Source organism: Hermetia illucens, chromosome 1, assembly GCF_905115235.1.
Source record: "Hermetia illucens chromosome 1, iHerIll2.2.curated.20191125, whole genome shotgun sequence".
Classification (NCBI taxonomy): Eukaryota; Metazoa; Arthropoda; class Insecta; order Diptera; family Stratiomyidae; genus Hermetia; species Hermetia illucens.
In genome coordinates this window covers 86,662,481-86,684,176 of record NC_051849.1, presented here as the reverse complement: position 1 = coordinate 86,684,176, position 21,696 = coordinate 86,662,481, and the positions used below count along the sequence as shown (strand labels likewise).

Here is a 21,696-nt window from a genome sequence, read left to right as displayed (position 1 = left end):
GTTTTACCCAATATCAAATAATGAACCAGTTTCGAAAGGAACTAATTGAGACCTATCATTTGATACCCAACATGGCTACAATCTGTGAAAAAAAAAATTTGCACCCTCCATTCACATGCATGGGGAGCCCCTCCTTAAACTTAACACAAGATGGCGCCACTTACCCCATGTAAAGGGAACACCAGATTACATACTCTCACCAATTTTTGTGACGATCGGTCCAGTCGTTTCCGAATAAATCGGGTGTCACAGACAGACAGACGGACGGACAGACACCGTCTCAATTCTAATAAGGTTTTGTTTCACACAAAACCTTAAAAAAAGTTGGCAAATCGGAAGATTGATGCTTCATGTATAAAAGTGAGTGCATGACAATTCCGCGACAATTTCGTTCGACTAGTGTCGTGACATGTTTTGATCACATCTGAAATGAGGATAACCTAGATACAAACAAGTCGGGAAACCGGAAGCTTGACGTATCAAGTATAAAAGGTTTTGTGTTTCCCTATGTGAGTAGCATAACACAGTTCTCCATTGGTTGACAGCATTGACTCGAGATATTTAAATCGCTCAGTTCTGTCAATGGCAGTAACCTGCCCAAAACTGAGCGATTTAAATATGTATCTCGGGTCAATGCTATCAACAAATGGAGAACTGCGTAACGAAATTGCTTCACGCATTAATACAACCTGGTTGAAGTGGCATTCTACAACTGGTGTTCTATGTGATCGCAATGTCGTCCGTCCTCCGCTCTCTATAGTTCTGAGTGTTGGTCGACTATAAAATACAATGAACGGCGTCTTGCGGTAATGGGGACTAAGATGTTGCATTGAACTAGTAGTGTGACACGTTTTGATCACATCCGAAATGAGGATATCCGCGGGGGGAGGGGGGCGAAACTTGAAGAAACTGAAGAAAAAGAAGAAGATGTGAGGAGCGACGAGTACATGATAGCTCCGTGTCATATAGCTAAAAATTCTACTCTGAGTTTAATATTATTAGCAAATGTGAAGAACTTAGCCTACAATACATACAAAAAGAGCTGGGGGATGTAGATTCTTCAGGAATGGCATTTTAATATTTATGACGTCAGCATCTTATATAGTAAATTTATTTGGAATTGGTACATATTTTGAGGCCTAGATTTCATCTAAGCGCACCAAGATGATTTTTTTTCGGTTTGTTGGGTTGAGTAGTCCCCGAAAACGAGTTCCTCCTCACTTTAAGTGTACATTTTGACTCTTTACTCGCGCACTTTACAATTCACGTCAACACTAATATCAATTTCGGAAAATACTAACCGAGACCTTTCATTTGACCCCCAGACCCCCACACGACTATATCCGGTGAAAAAAAATTTTAAATCCCCCTCTTGCATGCGTCCTCATTTAAACTCCACCTACATTTATGTCACTCACTGTATGCGTGGGATTTCATAGTTCCCATCTGTCCACTAAATTACGTTCGGTTCGGTTTAGCCGTTTTGGAGAAAAGTGCGCGTGACCAACATGAACACAGACAGTGAATCAATTTTAATAAGGTTTTGTTTTACACAAAACCTTAACTGAATTTTGAAAACTTCCTAACGTGGTTCCCCCTTAAGCTTCTAAGCTTTTTTCATTTACCACGATTTCAAAGCTTCTACCCAAGAAACACACCACAAGAGAAAATTTAAAGTCAGGATTATCGCAAGTTGGTTTGTTATTCAGCGGACACCCCTTTTGTTGCTTCTCCCACCACCAACTTGTGGCTGCGAGAGATAAACATTCCGTGAGCTGTCAAAGTGATTCAGCGTCAATAGTGCCACAGTAGGATTGTTTGTTTGTCGTGTGGGTGTACGTCGTTGGCTGGTGTCGTGTTTTTGATGTGCGGTTGATGGTGGAATGTTTTGTTTACACAACTTTTATTGACAACAAATTGACGACCCGCACAGGAGGGCAAGATGTTTCCATTTTGCTGTAGATGCTCGCGATGCTGCCGGAACGACTATGAACCCATTGGGAACGAAGCGCAAGGTAACTCACAGTGAAATAATAAGTTGAGTGCAATATCCTCTGTAGCATCGCTTTCAGGACAAGTGTTCGGAGTTCGGCATCTGCAATGCCTCCTGTTGTTCTGCGCCCTCACCGTGGCCTATGCGATGCGGGTGAATCTTTCTGTGGCAATCGTGGCAATGACTGACCGGAATGCAACTCGGCCGGGGTTCGAGGTAAAATCCGACCCAAGAATATTAACATTTGTATTGAATTTAGGTCTAGTTTAATTCCAAGGCACTCTGAGTCAAGTATCTGCATCAACTAGACTTGATAAGCGGAAAATCGTATACAGATGATATCAGCAATTGGCGCATTTATTTCGCGGCCGTACTTTCCAACCAAACTGATAAAGTCGTCATCATTTGTTTAGTCTAAACTGAGACAATTTGAGAACGCTTCGGGCCAATTCACCTCTTTTGTTCCCGTCTTAAAGTGTGTTCGAAGAAGACTACATATGTATGCAGTCTTTTCGGTGGGTTCTTTAGAACTATGTCGCTTCGCATCTCTATGTATGTATGTACATGCAGCGCTTATCCAGCCATACGGAAATTCTTTGCTTCCTCTCTGCTATCAGAGGAACCATACAAGTCCATGTGCCTATAAGTACATATATACAAGATTCGAAATATATCACTTGAATGGTGTAAAAAGAATTAATCATTCTTACAGTACTTGGAACCGTGGCCGATTTTGTGTTTTCGTCTAGCAATAGACACTACTTATGCATATCTGCTAATGATTTCTATTTGAATTTTTATTCTAAACTATTCGCTCCCTGTTGTAGGACAATATGACGTGCAAAGTAAACTTGTTGCTTGGTTCAGATTTCTAATGGTGCAAACACGCCCCCAATACCTACTAAAGGACTTCCTAGCAAAGCTAATCATTCAATATTATTTTTTTTATTTATAATTTTATATGTTATATGTACTTTGTTATTCATTTCCAGAGTAAATTTTTGTAAATATTATTTAAGTGCTAATTTCGTTGATTCATCACTTTTCATGACTTTTTAAGGTTTTGTTTGCAAAACAAAACCTTATTAAAATCGGTTCAATGTCTGTTTGTCACAAGCACTTTTCTCAGAAACGGCTATACCGATTGACACGAAATTTGGTGAGACGGTGGGAGCTGTGGATCCCCAGACATGCAGTGTGTGATATCCTTCTACGTTGAGATGTAGGGGGGTCCCCATACATGCAAAAGATGGGTGCAAAAATTTGTTTCACCGAATGTAGTCATGTGATGCGATTGTACTAATCGGGACCGGTCTTATTTTTGAGATTTGTTAAAAAGGTGGGGAGTGAGAGGGGTCGAAAGTGATGATTTCTTTAACGGACCCATTCCCAGAAAATACCCAACCGAAAAATCTGAAAAAAATCATGAAGCTGCCTCTATATGGTAGTAATATAAAATATAATATGAAGCATATTATCTCCAAGTTTGATCAAAATCATACTATTACTAACAAAGTTACAGCAGCTCAAAGTTGTCTTTACCGTGTAAATTTACAACCCGAAGTACTAAATCTGATATCCTGTGTGCATATTCTTAACGGGCTACGTACAAATGGGATATTTCTACACTCAAATATAATCACAGAAGAAGCAAACAAAACCTTTCATACCTGAAGCGCCCAGCTTCCGGTTTCCCGACTTGTTTTATTGAGTATTTGATGAAAACGAGTTCGACATCTGGGATATCATGTGGGTTCCTTTATGGGGCGCGCGGTATTTTTGTAGATATGTTTCCTTGTAACACGAAGTTTGGAGGTGGTCCTACTTTGTGTAGTCTTGGGATGTAGTCTCCTATCCTGTAGAGGACTTAGCAAGAATATTTACTTCTCTATCAGTTGTCATTTGTTTATTTCGAAGAAGCACTAAGTTGATAGAGCTCTCCTGGTATTTTAGTTGAGTGATATCTGCTCAGATCTACGGTCTACCGGAGAAAGGAAATAAATAAAGGCAAAATAGGCGTCGTCGGAAACGGGATATAAATACTGCTGTCGAAAAATACATAAAACCATTTAATAAAGGCCGTGCAGAGATAAACGCCAATAGGGTGAAGGCCTATTCGCAAGATAAAGCTGTTACTTATCATCATATATGGTGTCAAAAGGAAATTGTTAAACGAAAACCAAAGCAGTTTTGCCAAATATAATGGAGGCTGTGGTTTGAAATTATAGTAATGGCTTCATTTTCGAGCATGTGCCTAAAGTATTTAATTGTCTCATGAATCGTGAGGAGTTTCCTGCTCTACGTACTGTACTTATAATGGGATTCTGAAAGTTTTTATAAGAAAAATCTAAGTAGTACTCTTGGAATTTTTGTGAATTTGCTATATTTGCTAAGGATGCAGCATTCGCTAAGTCAACTTTGCATTTCTCAAAAGCGCGCTGGCTTCTGGGGTCCAGAGGAACTTTGTTTTGTTTCGCCTCTTAGTGCCCATAACTTACGATGAGACTGATGGCATAATGTAGAAAGCATCTGTAGAAACTGATCATTCCCAAGAACGACTTAAGCTGTTGAATAGTCGTCGACCGTGGTGTCCAAGAAATTCCCTTGGCTTTCAATCCGCTAAATGATACTAGGTGCCCGATAAAAAGGGTTTTTGTTTTTGCTATCCGTGGGATACCCATCCGGAGTCGTGCAAGCATTAAGTGCACAGTAGTCGCCAATCACGATTTTCTTTCCGCTGTATCATGTGTTTTAGATAGTCGACAAATTCAGTAAGTATTCGAATTAGGTCTCAGGTACAACCAGCTTGTCAGATTAGAGTCTCCCCGCTTTAGCGCAGACAGGCGATTTTTCATCATGATATGATGAGTTGTCGAGCATTCGATGTAACGGCGTAGCTGAGGAATGGTTATGTCTCGATACTTCTGAAAGAGTGAACTGTAGGTTGGTTGGTTCATTCATTGACCGTACTTGTGCCATTGTTGATAGGTTCGTTTCGCAATAACCGGTATCCGGTCTAGGCCTGCCTTAATAAGGAACTCCAGACATCCCGGTTTTGCGCCGAGGTCTACCATTTCGATATCCCTAAAAACTGTCTGGCGTCCTGACCTACCCCATCGCCCCATCCTAGGCAGGATTTGCCTCGTCTTCTTTTTCTACCATAGATATTTCCCTTATAGACTTTCCGGGCTGGATCATCCTCATCCATACGGATTAAGTGACCCGCCCACCGTAACCTATTGAGCCGGATTTTATCCACAACCTGACGGTCATGGTAGCGCTGACGGTCATGGTAGCGCTGACGGTCATGATATCGGTCATAGATTTCGTCGTTATGTAGGCTACGCAATCGTCCATTCTCATGAAGGGGGCCAAAAATTCTTCGGAGGATTCTTCTCTCGAACGCGACCAAGAGTTCGCAATTCTTCCTGTTAAGGACCCAAGTCTCCGAGGAATACATGAGGACTGGCAAGATCATTGTCTTGTACAGTAAGAGCTTTGACCCTATGGTGAGACGTTTCGAGCGAAACAGTTTTTATAAGCTGAAATAGGCTCTGTTGGCTGACAACAACCGTATGCGGATTTATTTCATCATCGTAGCTGTTATCGGTTGTGATTTTCGACCCTAGATAGGAGAAATTATCAACGGTCTCAAAGTTGTATTCTCCTATCTTTATTCTTCCCGTTTGACCAGTGCATTTTGATGTTGTCGGTCGGTTAATTTTCGGTGCTGACATTGCCACCATATACTTTTTCTTGCCTTCATTGATGTGCAGCCCAAGATTTCGCGTCGTCTGCTCGATCTGGATGAAGGCAGTTTGTACGTCTCGGGTGGTTCTTCCCATGATGTCGATATCGTCAGCATAGGCTAGTAGTTGGGTGGACTTAAAGAGGATCGTACCTCTTGCATTTACCTCAGCATCACGGATCACTTTCTCAAGGGCCGTAGACCGTTGTTGATGTCGAATGGTCTTGAGAGTGATCCTGCTGCTTTTATCTGGCCTCGCACATAGGTCAGGATCAGCCTAGTCAGTCTTATCAATTTCGTCGGGATACCGAATTCTCTCATGGCCGTGTACAGTTTTACCCTGGCTATGCTATCATAGGCGGCTTTAAAGTGGATGAACAGATGGGGCAACTGCACATGTCCATATTCCAACAGTTTTTCCATCGCTTGCCGCACAGAGAAAATCTGATCTGACTTGCCTGGAGTGAAGCCTCTTTGGTATGGGCCAATGATGTTCTGGGCGTATGGGGCTATCCGGCCTAGCAAGATAGCGGAGAATATCTTATAGATGGTACTCAGCAACGTGATACCTCTATAATTGCTGCACGGTGTGATATCTCCCTTTTTATGTATGAGACAGATAATGCCTCGTTGACAATCGTCAGGCATTGATTCGCTGTCCCATACCTTGAGCACAAGTTGATGAACCACTTGGTGTAACTGGTCGCCTCCATATTTAATCAATTCGGCTGTAAATCCATCGGCTCCTGGCGATTTATGATTTTTTAGCCGATGAATTGCACGGACTGTTCCTCCTATATTTGGTGGTGGCAGTATTTGGCCGTCGTCTTGAGTTGGCGGAACCTCCAACTCGCCGATGTTCTGGTTGTTCAGTAGCTCATCAAAGTACTCAACCCATGGCTCCAATATGCCCATTCTGTCATAAATCCGATTTCCCTCTTTGTCTCGGCAGGATGAGCATCGAGGTGTATAAGGCTTCATCCTGCTGATTTGTTTGTTTGTTTGTTCCCTGTACTTTTCTAGTTCCCAGACTTGTTAGTTCTCCCAGGCTTCGTTTTTCCGTCTGTGAAGTCGCTTCTCCGCTCGACGGAGTTCGTGATAAGTCTCTGCGCGTGCCCGCGTTCTTTGAGAATGCAACATTACTCGGTATGCGGCATTCTTCCGTTCCGTTTCTAGCTAACATTCATCGTTAAACCAGCCGTTCCGACTCCTTTTGCGGCTGGGGCAAGTATGTTTGAGATCGTATCAATGATAACGTTCTTCAGGTAATTGTAAAGATCATTTGTTGATGCTTCATCTCCAGGTCCTCTGTTGACTGCGGTTATTGCGGCATCAATTTCCCTCTTATAGGTGTCGCGGAGGGCTGTGTTGTGGATGGCTTTAGTGTTAGCTCTCACCTACTTGTCAGAGGGGATTCTGGGTGGTGTTGTTATTCGAGCTCGGAGTACCATGCCAATGAGATAGTGATCCGAGTCTATATTGGCCCCCCTATATGTTCTGACATTCATCAAGGCTGAGAGTTGGCGGCGTTCGATCAACATCCGTCCACGTATGTCGACCAAAAGTCGGTAGCAGGCTAGGAGTTAAGCTCGAATAGTGAGAGAACTTCCATACTGTTTTGTCATCTTGGAGTAGAAGCGGTCGCGTCTTGTCGGTGGGATGATAGAGACATTGGCCGAGGTGTCGATAAGGAAAACCTTCGTGCTGTGATAGTTACGAATTTCTAGGCGACAAAGTACGTATGCGCTAGACATGTCGTCTAGCTTCGTGACTAATAATTTTTTGATAGCTGTAAGGGGATGATATTTCTCTATAGTGCCACCAAAACGATTGTGATTTCAGTACAAATTGTTGTCCACATTTTGCTGTGTTTTAAGTCAATCAGAGTAGTGAGAGCGAGAAATGTATCGATCTTATAGAAACATTTCCTTATCCCGGCGAATTGTTTTCGAAGCTTGTGCACTGTCGTGGCTCCGGAAGGGCTACCGTTGATGAGTGAGGCAGTGTATCTTCGACAAAACATATTGACCTCGTAGACATGATCAACAATTACGGACGGCGCGACGTTTTCGGCTTTCAGGATTGTACGAAGGTTGATGTTTAGCCTGCTTAACCAGACCTGTTTATGCATTTCATTTCGAACCGGCAATGGCCCTGATAGGCGATCAGTTGATTTGATCTCAGCGAGGAGTCTTTGGCAGCACTGTTACTGTTGACTTCTCAAGAGCAACAATATTAGCACTTTTTAGTGCATCGCAATTTCCCTCGGGCGGTGGATTAACGACGATGTCGGAAACTTATTGCTTCACTAGAAGATCCAAACAACTTACGAAGTAGATATATTTGCTTGCATTGCTAGCTATTCATCTCCTTCCCCACCCCCGAAACGCAGATGTATATTCTGTCTACTTTCTGCGGTTCTATGTTCCGGCAGAAGAACTGTTAGTGCGTTGGCTGATATGCGTGATGATATGAATATTTCAGCGAAATACTATCGCAACATTATACCACTACTGAAGGCGGCACCTGTTGGTCTTCAAGATCCATGAAAGCTGACCTGTCATCATTTGAAGAAATTGGAAATGTAATAAAGGCAATTAAAAGCCATAAAACTGTGGAAATCGGCATTCTATTTTCTGACATAAAATTGAGATGTATAATAGATCTGCTGCACTCTTTTTAAAAAAGACTAGGAATAGAGAAGATTCCACGATGACTGGAAGATTGATCGTTCATTCCTTTGTGGAGTATAATTCATATCCACAGTTTTTCCTTATTATTATTTTTTCATTTCCGATTTTCCATGAGACTGTACAACCGTCTCGTTATCAACATATTCAATATTTTGGGACAGCACAAAGATGATCACAAACATCCATAAGGAACTGAGACTCGAATCCGGGCAACAAGATCGAGATACTGACAATCAACCATCTTGATCACCGCATCGTCAATCATTGTTAATTTTCCGAATAAATAATTGAAAACGGATTATAACAACTGGCAAGTAATAAGCCTTATGTCCTCGAAGTGTAAAATCTTCAATACAGTCTTACTTGACAGGTTTGAACTTAATTAATTAAATAAAGGGCTTTGGCGGGAACAAACTGGTTTTAGTGTAATGAAACAGAAACATAAAGGTTAAACTTCAAGAGTTAGCTACTTTATTGTTCTACTTGTCCAGTAGTTTACAGCAAAGATACTTTCGACTTATACATATATGGCCCTACAATTCATTCTATTCATTCATTCACAATATTTATTTTAATGTCATACTGATATTGTATACATAATATCTTGGGAATTCACACAAAAATTACTATTATAACTTTGTTAATAATCGTAGGATTTCCAAAAAAATGTATTATCTTTTTCCATATTATGAATTCATTTTGATTGCTCATTTTCATGTTGCTTAATGCCTAGTTCAAATCTAGTCGGAGAGTGACAATTAGCCTGATCGAGGCTGAAATTCCTAAAATACAATAGGCCTTTCCTCCAACCTTCTTCGTCTTTGAAAAATTGTGGAAACCAAGAATAAAATTTTCGGCCAATAGTAGATAATTTGCCGCTAAATCACGCGCTTGCTTGGGTGTGTACTAACTTGTTAAACAAATGTTGCTATTTGATTAATGAAATGGCTAATTAGTATAGAAAATCTGAATCGGAAAATATGAATTCTTTTAGGAGTGACATTCGAAAACCTGATCCAAGAGAACGATTTTAACGAATTTCATTGAATTGCTAGTATCTTGCAAACCAGTAACTTTTTACTAAGATCATTTAATGTGGATTCTTGTGAGTTGCTCTATCAGCCCTTTAAGTATTATCGTTGAATTTTTGGATAACCTATATATAGGTGATTTATTTAGACTTTTTCGTTCTAAATTCAAATAAAAGACATGAAATTGGACTTTATGATGAAAATTTTATTACGATTAGAAATTAGATTTTTAAAATCTATTTCGCAGCATAGCATTTGGTATCTCAAGAATAATGCGACTAATGCTGACCTAAGAGTGACGATTGAAGCCAGCTTATCACTGAAGACCAGAGACTTAACAGAGCCCCACAGAAAATGGTGTAAACGATTGATGACAACCCCGTCCGGAAGAGGATGCCATGAATCTAAACGTTTTCTGCGTGGTGGGTAAGTTCGAGTGACATGTGGCGACGGTTATGAAACTCTTTGTATGTGTCCTGAACTGTTTTGCTTGGTCGGTCTCTTGTCTGGGGAACCGGTACCAATCCAGGCTTGCATTGATGTCTGACGGGCTGGTTTTGGATTTGGTTTGGTTTTGGGTTTATGAGGCGACGCTCGTACATATGTTGCTGCCTGGTGGGTAGCTTCAATGAAAGCCAGTTTAAGGCGCTCGGTGGTTACGTTGCTGTGCCTTCCGTTGATTTCGATTCTGTACACGTCGCATTACTGGAGGCTCTTCCTGACGTATATTGTACGCTTGGTATGGTTGGAGGTGTTGGTTGGTCGTAAGTTTCGCACTGTTTGCTTAAGATGGGTGATGATGAAAGTTCCCTTTGAGGGCTGTTCAGCATGAAAGATTGTCCCGGTAGTGTCAATGTTGACCCGTACTTCATCTCGGCTACTGATGCATCGATGTCTTCCTTGTAGCTGCTACCCAATCCCAAAGACTGTTGGAACATATCGGTGATCTTTAACCGCTGATGCCACCGTTCCACGAAGAATCGGTGATAGGGAGAAGTCCTGGTTCTTTCACAGCCCAGTAAGGACTCGAATTGAGTACCCTGATCCATAATAATCACTTGAATTAAGCCAAAACGTGAAATCCGGTGGTTAGAAAACGCTCGCACAGCAAAGCTTCGCGCAACTGAACTTGTCTATTATCGATATAAAGAAAATCCAAAACCAATTTCCTTTTACTTTACTAAAAATTATTTATTAAGGAAGGAAGGAAACTGGTTTAGTATTTTCTTTATATCAACACAATTTTACTCAAACCTTCTGAACGGAAGTTTTGTTAATTGTTTATTATCGTCAGACAGTGCTTGTATTCCTATAGGGAATAGGAATAGGGTATCCACTATCCAAGTAAATGTGTTTAAATCTCGAGTCCGTAGCCGGGATAGGGTGCATTGGGTTTCGCATCAACCTTAGGTTGGGGACGCGTGATACTGTTCTGAGTAATTTGTTGCATAAATATTCGAATTCGGGAACGATTGAATATTTAGAGAGGCAATACCATCCTGAAATGTTGTTCATGCTCCTGCGAATTCCGCGATGCATTGATAATGTCATCCACATAATACGTAGAGATCCATTCCTCGGAGGACCTTATCCATAAACCATCAAGTTTGGGCCGCGTTTTTCAACTCGAAAGATATCAGTGTAAATTTATATAAGCCAAACGCCGTGATGATTGCCCTCTTCGGAACACCCTCGCCTACTATGGGCATCTGGTGAAAAGTCAATACAACGTCCAGTTTACAAAATATCTCCTTTTTTTTAATCCGGCGACAATGTCCTGAATATGACATGTGCGGGTAACGATCAGGAAGATTTACGTTGTTGAGGCGTCGGTAATCCTAAGAGGGGCGCCAGATGAAGTGCGCTCGCGCAGACACTGGACGAGGAGGGGTGGTAACTTTTTCCCAGAAGAAACTCAAGTTCTCTACGAGCCACGTTCAGCTTACCTAAAGGCAAACGATGGAACCCATCGTAGACAAGGGGATCTGTGATTTTTAATTGTTGCTTAACTGTGTGGCTAATATTTTGTTTGCTAAAGACTGGGTGTGTGATCCCTGGGAATTCCTTCAATGAGCCCGATGCGGTTGTTGGATCTAACAGACGGGCATTCCATAGGTCCACCAGAAGATCGTGATGTATAATAAAATTCACGCCTACTATCAGTTGCAGTACCTTGGTGATCACAAACCCCTACCCAAACGCTCTTTTCAGTCAGAGGCTGATCTTAAGCCGGTTCCTCCCAAAAGATGTAATCACCGCAAAAAGCTTGGTTCGCGATGCCTCTTCCCGTGTACGTGGGTGGATTGACACCTCCGCGCCAGTATCGATCAGAAAACTAAACCTGGTGGAATCATCAAAAATATGTAGGCGACTCTTGAACAACGGAACTTGCTACCAGCGGTCAAGCTCGTTTTCCGCTCGCTGAAATAACATTCATGGCGGCACGCATCGTTCCGCTTTTGTGCCTAAAGGGTGTTAGAAGCAATACATCGGCTTTTATCAGTCTTTTCCCCAGAGGATGGATAATTTGTGAGAGATTACTGCAACGCTTTCGGTTTGCGACGCGGTGGACCGCAGTGCCTAATTGATCCAACGTTTGTGTTGAGGTCGAGGCGGTGGAGTAAGTCTCTAGTAGACTCTTCTTCCGTACGACTAAAAGCCGTGAGGATTCTCATTTTCACCGTTCTTACCACGTTCCGGTGAGCACCCTAAAATGTCAGCGATTTGCCTTAGCAGCGACACGTCGCACTCGCTCATTAGCTGCTCAAACTTGACTTGATCGCTTGTAATTCTGTGCGAACGGAACTGGGTCTCAATTCTTGAGAACCACAACTCCGAATGAGTTTCCCAGAATGGTGGGACGCTGCCTTCATTAAGAGCGGCGGCGGCGGCTGAGCGGCGCAGCCTGGCCGTCGTCTGCGGCCACAACATTTTCATGTTCAGGCATGTTATGGACGTCTGACGTCAGTATGGGTGGGCCTTTCTCGTACTGTAAAGGTATACTAACCTAATTTCCTTCGTACGAGGATATCTCACAAAAAAGTACTCAGAATTGACTTCGAAACAAAACTTTATTTCGCCTCGACCAAATGGATTGACAAACACAAACTTAACATGACCTTCATGCTCTTTATCGCCAAAATTGTACCACTGCTCCTGTGTTCGACTAATCTTCTCAAAGAAGACCCCTATTTTGAAACAAAAGCTCCTTAAAGGGGCATCACAATTTTTTTAGGGTTTTCGGTCTGATAGTTTGTGAGAATGGGTCCTTCATTAAAAAAAAAACACTGTTGGTCGCTAATTACCACCTTTTTGCATGTGATATGATATAGCCTGTTATTCTTCTGTCAGCAAAAGTCAAGAAATACGTAGATATTGCGTTAAACTGCTCTACTAAATTTAATCTATAATTGCTTTATTTTTTAAGCCCCTCACAACAAAGCAAGTCATTCAAATTTGGTATGATTACCTTAAGGCACGAGCAAAGTCAATGACACTGAGAACTTTAAGAAGTTTGAATATTCGGATCGGTGTTTTCAACCAAAGATAGATTGCGCCATGTCATTAGTTTACTAATCAGAGCAAGCTCAATCAAATGGTTTCCGCAATTGGCGTCTTTTTTGATCGACGCATTAACGATAATCATAAGAGGATTTGATAGTAGATAACGGCGTATACGTTTCGATTGAGGTAATGGTAACTCGGATTTAAGGGTATTGGCGACAATATGTGAGAGGATTTGGTTAGGATGATGTCTGTTCGTGCGGAAAAGGTTGAAATTTGGAAAAGTGGGTTTGAATCGCTAGTGCTACCTGGTTTCACGCAAAAGAACTATTTGTGGATTGTGCGTTCTGTTCGCTTAAGAACAATTCGAGCTCATGCTTGCGAGTCCGGCCGAACATGGAGTTGATATTAAACTCAATGATCCTAATATCCATGTTTGGATTGACCATCGTGTTGAGGATTATCATCAACTGCCGGGATTGCTTAGCGAACTGTACGATATCGTGCGTGGCTTGGTAGATGGTGCACCATTTCTTTGTTCGGCACATTTCTCAATACATCCTTTTAGGAATCTCTCTCAATTCAGTCCTTTAAGGATCATCCCACCGTTGCTACCATCTCCTATACAGTTTCGTCCTAGTGGTTCACATCGTTGTACACTGCTCTTTTATGTGGGTGCCGTATAGTAGCATGGACTTCTTATTACAAGTTCAAGCCATTGAATATTCATCAGGATTGGTTCCTCTGGGGAACGGTTCGCGATCCTTACCAGTAGGCAAGTAATGCACTAAGAGTGGACTCAATATAGGATTAATACTGACGTTAATTTAACGGTGCCACTGCCTGACAGCCGCTAAAGTTTATTCTAATAATCTTAGACAAAACTGCCACTCCAAAAAATGCTTTATTCAATACGTTTGGAAATTGAAAATATAAAAGAAATGACAATTTAAAGTATTTGAAATTAGAGGGTGCACTACAATCTAAAATGCACTGATTGGGTCCTTTCTTTATGTACCTGAAATGCGTTAAATGGATTCCACGAAAAAACGAATAATTGATTTGCATAAGACTTTTAATATCGAAAATCTCAATATCTTTGATCTCCTCCTGATTTCGCTGCTAATTTTCTAAAAAAAACCTCAGTCATTGTCAAGTCAAGTTGATAGACCATAATTACTGAAAATGTGTGTGAAGAATGTCAATAATTTGATATTTATTCCAGCGGGTCTTCTTATTACGAACTTTTACGAAACTGATTTCTACATTTGTAACAGTGATTTTATTTTCGACCTTATTTGTTTAGCACCGGCATGTATAGACAAAATTATGCTTTAGCTTAGTCCATTGATTGGGATCCATAATCTTTGCTCTTTCAAATTCGTCAACATTATCTACTTTACGCGATAGTGTATGTAAAAATTGTCACCATTTGAATTTTGCAGGTGTACGACTGGGATGAGAAGACAAAGTCCTTAATATTAAGCAGCTTCTTTTGGGGCTATATAGTGACACAAATTCCTGGAGGCCAGCTGGCACAACGATTTGGTGCTAAATTTCTCCTTCTTGCGGGTCTTTCCATTTGTTCAGTTTTAACACTTCTGATACCTGCGTGTGCATCAATTGGTGGATGGAAATTAGTGGTGGCTGTTCGAATATTGGAAGGATTATGCCAAGGCGTAACATTTCCCTCAGCTCATACTATGATATCGAAATGGGCAACTCCAGAAGAAAGAGGTCGATTGAGCGCATATGTATATTCTGGAAGTCAATTTGGCACTGTCGTGATGCTTGGTTCGAGTGGATTAATAGCATCATCCCCATTGGGTTGGCCAAGCATATTTTACATATCTGGCATAGCGGGCTCTATTTGGGCACTCGCGTGGGCATTATTAGCAGCCAGTACTCCATCGCGACATCGCACAATCACAGCTGCTGAAAGAGTGTACATAGAATCATCCTTAGGTCACGTAAACGAAACCGTGCAGCGACGTGTGACACCATGGCTTAGCATCATGACATCATTTCCATTCTTTTGCTTATTAATTGTACACTGCGCCCATAACTGGGGATTCTGGACGCTTTTAACTGAGATGCCAACATACATGAATAGTGTTCTAGACATGGACATAAAGAAAAATGCATTACTATCAGCACTGCCATATTTGGCAATGTTCATTTCGACATTTTTGTTCAGTGGATTGGCAGATTTCTTGGCGAGAAATCATTATATTACTTTGTCAACTAGCCGAAAACTATTTAATACAATTGGACATTGGATTCCTATGGTTGTTCTGCTCCCACTGGGCTATATAAATAGAGATCAACACGAGACTGCTGTTTTCTTGCTGATTTTAGCGGTTGGAATGACTTCTGCGACATATATAGGATTCCACGTCAATCATATCGATTTGGCGCCTAATCACGCTGGAACTTTAATGGGAATTACAAATTGTGCAGCGAATGTGATGAGTATAATTGCACCATTGACCGTGGGAATTATTGTTTACGACGAGGTGAGTAGATTTCTGAAAAAGTAAATCTTTGACAAGACGCAACAAATTAAATAATTCTTTTAAAATATTCAAATGTTTTTTCTTTTACAGACAAATCCAGCGCTGTGGAGAACAGTTTTCTTTTTAATGTCTGCTATTTATTTCTTCGGGAATCTCCTGTTTATAGTGTTCGGAAAAACTGAGCCACAACCGTGGAACATCTCACCAGTATATGAAAGCATAAATGCAACTGCTGAACCCGTACGAGTGATAGATGCTGGGCATCAAGATTAATTCTATGAAGACGTAGTGCTTAAATATAAGCGAAAGCTTACATTCCAATAAATTGAAAAGTATTCAGCATTTTAAAGTGATTTTATACAATATATGTATATAGGAATATAAAGATGTATGAATTTTATCCTTGAAATCTCAGCGTTTCAATTCAACCTTCTTTGAAGAGATATTCCATGAATGTTTGTCTTCTGAAAGTTGGCGTAAGATGATAGATCAATTAGTTTCCTTTTGTACAAGTAGATTTTTTCAGAAAGTTTTTTTTACACAATTTTTGGAGGTTACTGACAATTCTGAATCAAACGATTTGAAGAAACATTTGCTGGTTATCAATACGAAGCGATTTGTCACTTTCAAGGCAAGGACAAACCCATCAAGCGGTACCAAGTTTCTATTTCTGAAAGAGTGGGAAAGTACATTTCAGCGCCTAGCCGTAAATGTCGCAAGCAATATATTTAGGAAGCGATAGCGTTGTAGTCACAAAAATCAATATATGGCTGCCCAAATTCCCTAGGTGAAATGTATCGTGGCAGCAAACCAACTATCTTTGTATCTTCTAATCATCTCGTTTGTTTGGTTTTGAGTCACTTTGTCACTTATGAAAAGCCAGTGAAATTATTTGTACGGAAGAGTCGTGAGCTAGTAATCGTGTGGAACTCCAATCTCTCTCCTGAAATTTAGAAAAGACGATTCCGGGCTTCCGCCAGAGAGTTCCACTGCTGAGAATCTCAGTTTTATTCGTGCTTCCCTTTCAATCGGTACTCCTCGCTTATTTCTTAACTGGAATTCATTTGGTCATATACGATTATTCGGTGTGGGAGCATGCAAAACACTAGTCAATTTTTCTGTCTTTTGAACTTGGTGTCTTGCTGTTCTTAGTAATGATCCTATAGGCAACAATGGAAGTAAAGTAAATTATATTGCGCCAATCGATACATAAAGAGCTATTAAGGTTTTCAAAATGTATCTCTTAAAGTTTTATTAAGGAGTTTTTAACGAAAAAACTTATATGTAGCTATTTTTGGAACGGTACCTTCGCATCAATGGAAACCGGTTTCCATTCAAACCCTATTATAAATAAAATATTTCTCACGTTGGCAGGCGCCTGTACTGCTAATAAGTAGAAGTAAAAACACTTCTAGAAAAGAGTAAATAGAAAAACAATAAGTTACGCGAAAAATACGAAGTAGAAAGCCAGAAGCTAAGATCGAGAATGCGACATCGTCAACAGGAGCTTAAAAAGCCGGAAACCAGAAATCATCAACCAGCAATTCATTCAAACAGGAAGCTACATTTTGCCTGTGTTTGAATCACTTAGTAGTGAGCTGCTACAGAGATCTATAGGGCGAAATACGTATAATTGTAATGAAAATTCCAATATTTTAATTTGGTAACATTTTATGCCAAAGATCTAGTAGAAATAGCATCCTGGACTGCAGCTGGCGTTTTCAATGGATGATCAAGAATATACGCGGCAGTAATGCACCTTGTGGGAATCAAAATTGACCCAACTAAAACGCCTTCATCGGAGAAAATTGACGAATGCCGTATCGCGCAGGCAAACAGCAGGAGAAAATTGATCAAAAAAGAACCGAATTCAGAAGAAAAAGCTTTGGTCGGCTATTTGCAGTTGCCGCTAGAATGTTAAACACGTGATAAGTCAAATGCCAGATTTATATCAATCGTCGTAATAAAGCTAGTATTTGTCGATCCGAATGACTTCGCTAAAAGGACAAAAATTGAAGCTAAGGCTGTATATGTGTTTCTTGAAAAAACCTAAGATTTATGGATTAGGTGTAGCAGATTAATGGTCAGTTAAAGTTGTATGGCTAGAAATCGCATTCTACTTTTTAAATGCGTTTTTCTCGAAACTGCATGTTGAAAATCGGAAATTCTTTGAAATTTTCACGACTTATTCAAAACATATTTCTATGGCCCGCAAACTAGGATAATTGCAAATGGGTCAGTAGTTTTTTTTTATTCATTGAAGAAGGCATGAAAAAACACCAAAATTTGCAAAAAAAAAATTTAACATGGCACCAAAAATTTACTATAGCTTTTCATATTTTTTAATAATCCTAGTTTGCGGACTGTAGTTAAGTCTGTACGTTAAAATGCCGTTTACTTTTTTTTCTTTAAGATGATCACAGCGCCCTCTAGCGTGGCAGCAGAAAAACACCTTTTTTGGAGATGGGTGTATAAATTGCCCTGTATTTCAATAACCAACTATGCGATCGGGGTGGAAAAATTACTATGGACGCTCAAGACATTAATAAATCTATGGTGGAAAATTCGTATTTGTATCTTTAGCCAGTTCTTCACAAAAAATTTCTAAAAAAACCCAAAAAAACGGCCTTAACACGGGATGACCCCCTTAAGGTCGATTGGGTTTCAACTGACCAACACAACGGGCGAGTAGTTAGATTAACTGCATTGTGACTAGCAGTAGATTCGGGAGTTGTGTTTTGGATGAGCGTAACAAGAGAGGCGCTAACATCGGCCCCTAAAGGTTTCATTATCTAATGGACGTTTGTTGCGTCCGGTGCTTCTGGCAAGGTTGAATAGCTGCGATCCCTCAAGTTCATCATCGACCGCTTATATGATCCAGTTGTCGCTTGACAGTGGGACAACTAGTTTGCCTATTGGCTCGCAGATACCTTGAATAATCCACTTGAGAATATTGACGGAGCTATCATTAAAAATGTTTTTTTTTCCAGGTGCTAATCACGTCGCCGGTCGCGTCATAAGTTTCCAGATTTTGGACAAAGCAGTGAAGGCGGAGCGAAATCAAGTTCATTGATATTACCGTTGATAGACGCTTCCTGCATATTGATCAACACCCTCAATGTTCTGCCCATTAATTCAGATAGGAAGAGTACGATGACCTATCAGACTGAGCATCTTGGCTTTTATTGGTATTTATCCTGAGTCCAACTCTACTTGCCTCCTCCGAAAGAGCAACCAAATTTCATGCAAGTCAAGGTGTTTGAGGAAAGATATAATACAAGACAGAATAACGGATATCGTCGATAACAAGGACAAGATATCGGTGACAGGATACAACCCCGCTTTTGACGACAATTTCTTTGAGAGAGCAGCATGTGACATTTTGCACCATCATATGTTGCTCCGATAATAGTATTCCGTAGTTGAATTACTCTCCAACTCGACCTTTCAATCTTTAATTGTCGCTTTTGTCATACATTATAATTCCTGTAAGTCGAAATTTAAGGATCGATTGGGCGATGCAAATCACATTTTTTTCTTTATTAGTGTAAACTAGTAAACTAGCGAGATAGAAATTTCAATGAAAAAATAATGTTCCCTGCAAAAGTTTCACAGCGGGCTCAATTTCTGTACATGTACATGACCTTTCTTCAAATTTTTCGGCATTTAAAAACGTTGGCTCTCTCTCCAAAAATACGCCTGATTAATTAGGGTGCTAAAAAAATCTATTGTTAAATTGTATTCTCCTTAATGTGTTATTTCCCGTTGAGGCAAATAAGGGCAACATGTTTGGAAATGCTAGCTCTAGTGGAAGTGTTAAAAGGAACAGAGCATGCAAATACTAAATAGCTGATAAAACTGAATGGTCCAGTTTAAAGAGAGGCAGCAATCACCCCATAGGCGAACCATTATTGAAAGTAAAGGCCCTAGAATTTGCAAAAGCTTGAATTGTTCTGCTTGCCGAGGCTGCAACAGTTAGCTGCAGCAATTAAAATAGATCTGGGATCTATGAAAAAAATATATCTGAAGAAAATGCAGCAATCAAGCAGAGGCAAATCACTGGCTGAAAGTCCCATAACTCAACTGCTAATGATATAAACTAAAACAGTCCTTTTCGCAAGTGCTTACTAGACGTCACTTTAGTGCTAAACGGAGATAAATGATTTGATAGAAAGCATAGCAAAGAAAGTTGATTAAAGCCAACGTGGCTGGGGCAGACAAGTTGAAGCCTTTTATAATATGAGGAGGCAACAAATCTCATTTTATTTCGAGGAATAAATTAGCTTCCTGTCCAGCAGTTTTGGATGACAGAGAATATTTTTACAAGTTGGTTGATAGATGAGGACAAGAATATGATGGGAAAAATTCAATCAAAAAGTTTTGGGATTCATCATCATCATCATCAACGGCGCAATAACCGGTGTCCGGTCTCGGCCTGCCTTGATAAGGAACTCCAGACATCCCGGTTTTGCGCCGAGGTCTACCAATTCGATATCCCTAAAAGCTGTCTGGCGTCCTGGCCTACGCTATCGCTCCATCTTAGGCAGAGTCTGCTTCGTCTTCTTTTTCTACCATAGATATTACCCTTGTAGACTTTCCGGGTGGGATCATCCTCATCCATACGGATTAAGTGACCCGCCCACCTTAACCTATTGAGCCGGATTTTATCCACAACCGGACGGTCATGGTATCGCTCATAGATTTCGTCATTATGTAGGCTACGGAGTCATCCATCCTCATGTAGGGGACCACAAATTCTGCGGAGGATTCTTCTCTCGAACGCGGCCAAGAGTTCGCAATTTTTCTTGCTAAGAACCCAAGTTTCTGAGGAATACATGAGGACTGGCAAGACCATAGTCTTGTACATCATCAGATCTTCTAAATGCATTATCAGAAAAAAATATGTAACTTTTGGAAAATCAGCTAATAATGCTTTTTTCAATACAATATTATTCACGCCGAAAAGAAAATTGGTTTGACAAAAGGTAGCAAGAAGCCGCTCAGACAAAAATAACAGATTACCTTAAAAATGTAGAGATTATACATGCATATATATGAAGTACGTACATGTGGTTGTGATTTTTAATTTCTTAGGGGGTTATTTTAGTGTTAAACGCGTAAAACCGGGTGTTATTTTAAACATGTTGAATGCTTATGATAAAAATTGCATGGCTACAAAGAAAGAAAAAAAAGCTAAATGGCGTCTGCTGTATCGGGATATGCAGTCTTAGAACAGAAAGAGGTAGAAATGTATGGGGTTGTAACCGGGCTTTCCAAGCGAATTGTAATCAATTCAATAAATATGTTTTTTTTAGTTCTAGCACCTAAATTTGGTCATACATTTTGAATTTTAGCAGTTTGGCAAGCTTTCAAACATGGTGCTACCGATTTTTGCTCATTGGAAAAATACTCCCAAAAAAAATAATTTTAAGTACGTGCGGTAGTTGAGCTCAGTACACAAACTAAATATCCCTAATAGCGGCAGCGATGGCGTATACAATCGAGGTGCTGTGCCCGCTCCGGAATTTATATTATAGCATAGCATATCCCTTGTCCGGATAGCTCAGTGGTTAGAGCACTAGGCTGTCATACGGAAGGTCGCGGTTCAAATCTCACTGGTGGCAGTGGAATTTACATCGTGATTTGACGTCGGATACCAGTCGACTCAGCTGTGAATGCGTACCTGAGTCAAATCAGGGTAATAATCTTGGGCGAGCGCAATGCTGACCACATTGCCTCCTAGTGTACCGTTACGGTCTTGAATGAAGTGCTCTAACACACTTCAAGGCCCTGATCTAATATGGATTGTTGCGCCAACGATTATTATTATTATTATATCCCTTGGTGAAATCAAAGAGGAATTTTTGAGTTATTTCTTCAGTAAAAATTCGTTAGGGATATATAATTGATTGATCAACTGCCGAAAGCTGTGCGGAAGTTATGCTTAGTCACAATTACTGCGTTTATCGCCGATTTCAAGGCATAATACAACTTCGTGTAGCAAACAGATTTCTTTAAACTCATTTCACTTATTTCCGCACCGTTGTCTACCAGAATTACTAAAAGTAAGTTTTAATTAAATTTCAGTTTAGTTTAAACATTTACTTATGCTATGTGATAGTGATTTCCATTACAGAGGACACGGAGGTGGCTCAATGACGCCCACGGTTTTCATCGTTAGAACGCGCTATGCACTATGAATTTTGAAGAC

The 21,696-nt window shown here is 40.5% G+C and overlaps 1 protein-coding gene across 1 annotated transcript; it reads left to right on the top strand.

Moving 5' to 3' along the window:
- Nucleotides 1-1,781: 1,781 nt before the first annotated feature.
- On the top strand, nt 1,782-15,894 carry LOC119661283 (putative inorganic phosphate cotransporter). The gene is made up of 4 exons (XM_038070560.1): nt 1,782-2,015; nt 2,073-2,209; nt 14,415-15,485; nt 15,576-15,894. The coding sequence occupies exons 1-4, from the start codon at nt 1,943-1,945 to the stop codon at nt 15,756-15,758; spliced, it is 1,464 nt and encodes a 487-aa protein (XP_037926488.1). The 5' UTR covers nt 1,782-1,942; the 3' UTR covers nt 15,759-15,894.
- The last annotated feature ends 5,802 nt before the right edge of the window (nt 15,895-21,696 follow it).

Coding starts and splice junctions, on each gene's coding strand:
- LOC119661283 (XM_038070560.1), top strand. CDS start 1,943: ATGTTTCCATTTTGCTGTAGATGCTCGCGATGCTGCCGGAACGACTAT. Junction 2,016..2,072: donor CATTGGGAACGAAGCGCAAG/GTAACTCACAGT, acceptor CATCGCTTTCAG/GACAAGTGTTCGGAGTTCGG. Junction 15,486..15,575: donor GAATTATTGTTTACGACGAG/GTGAGTAGATTT, acceptor TTTCTTTTACAG/ACAAATCCAGCGCTGTGGAG.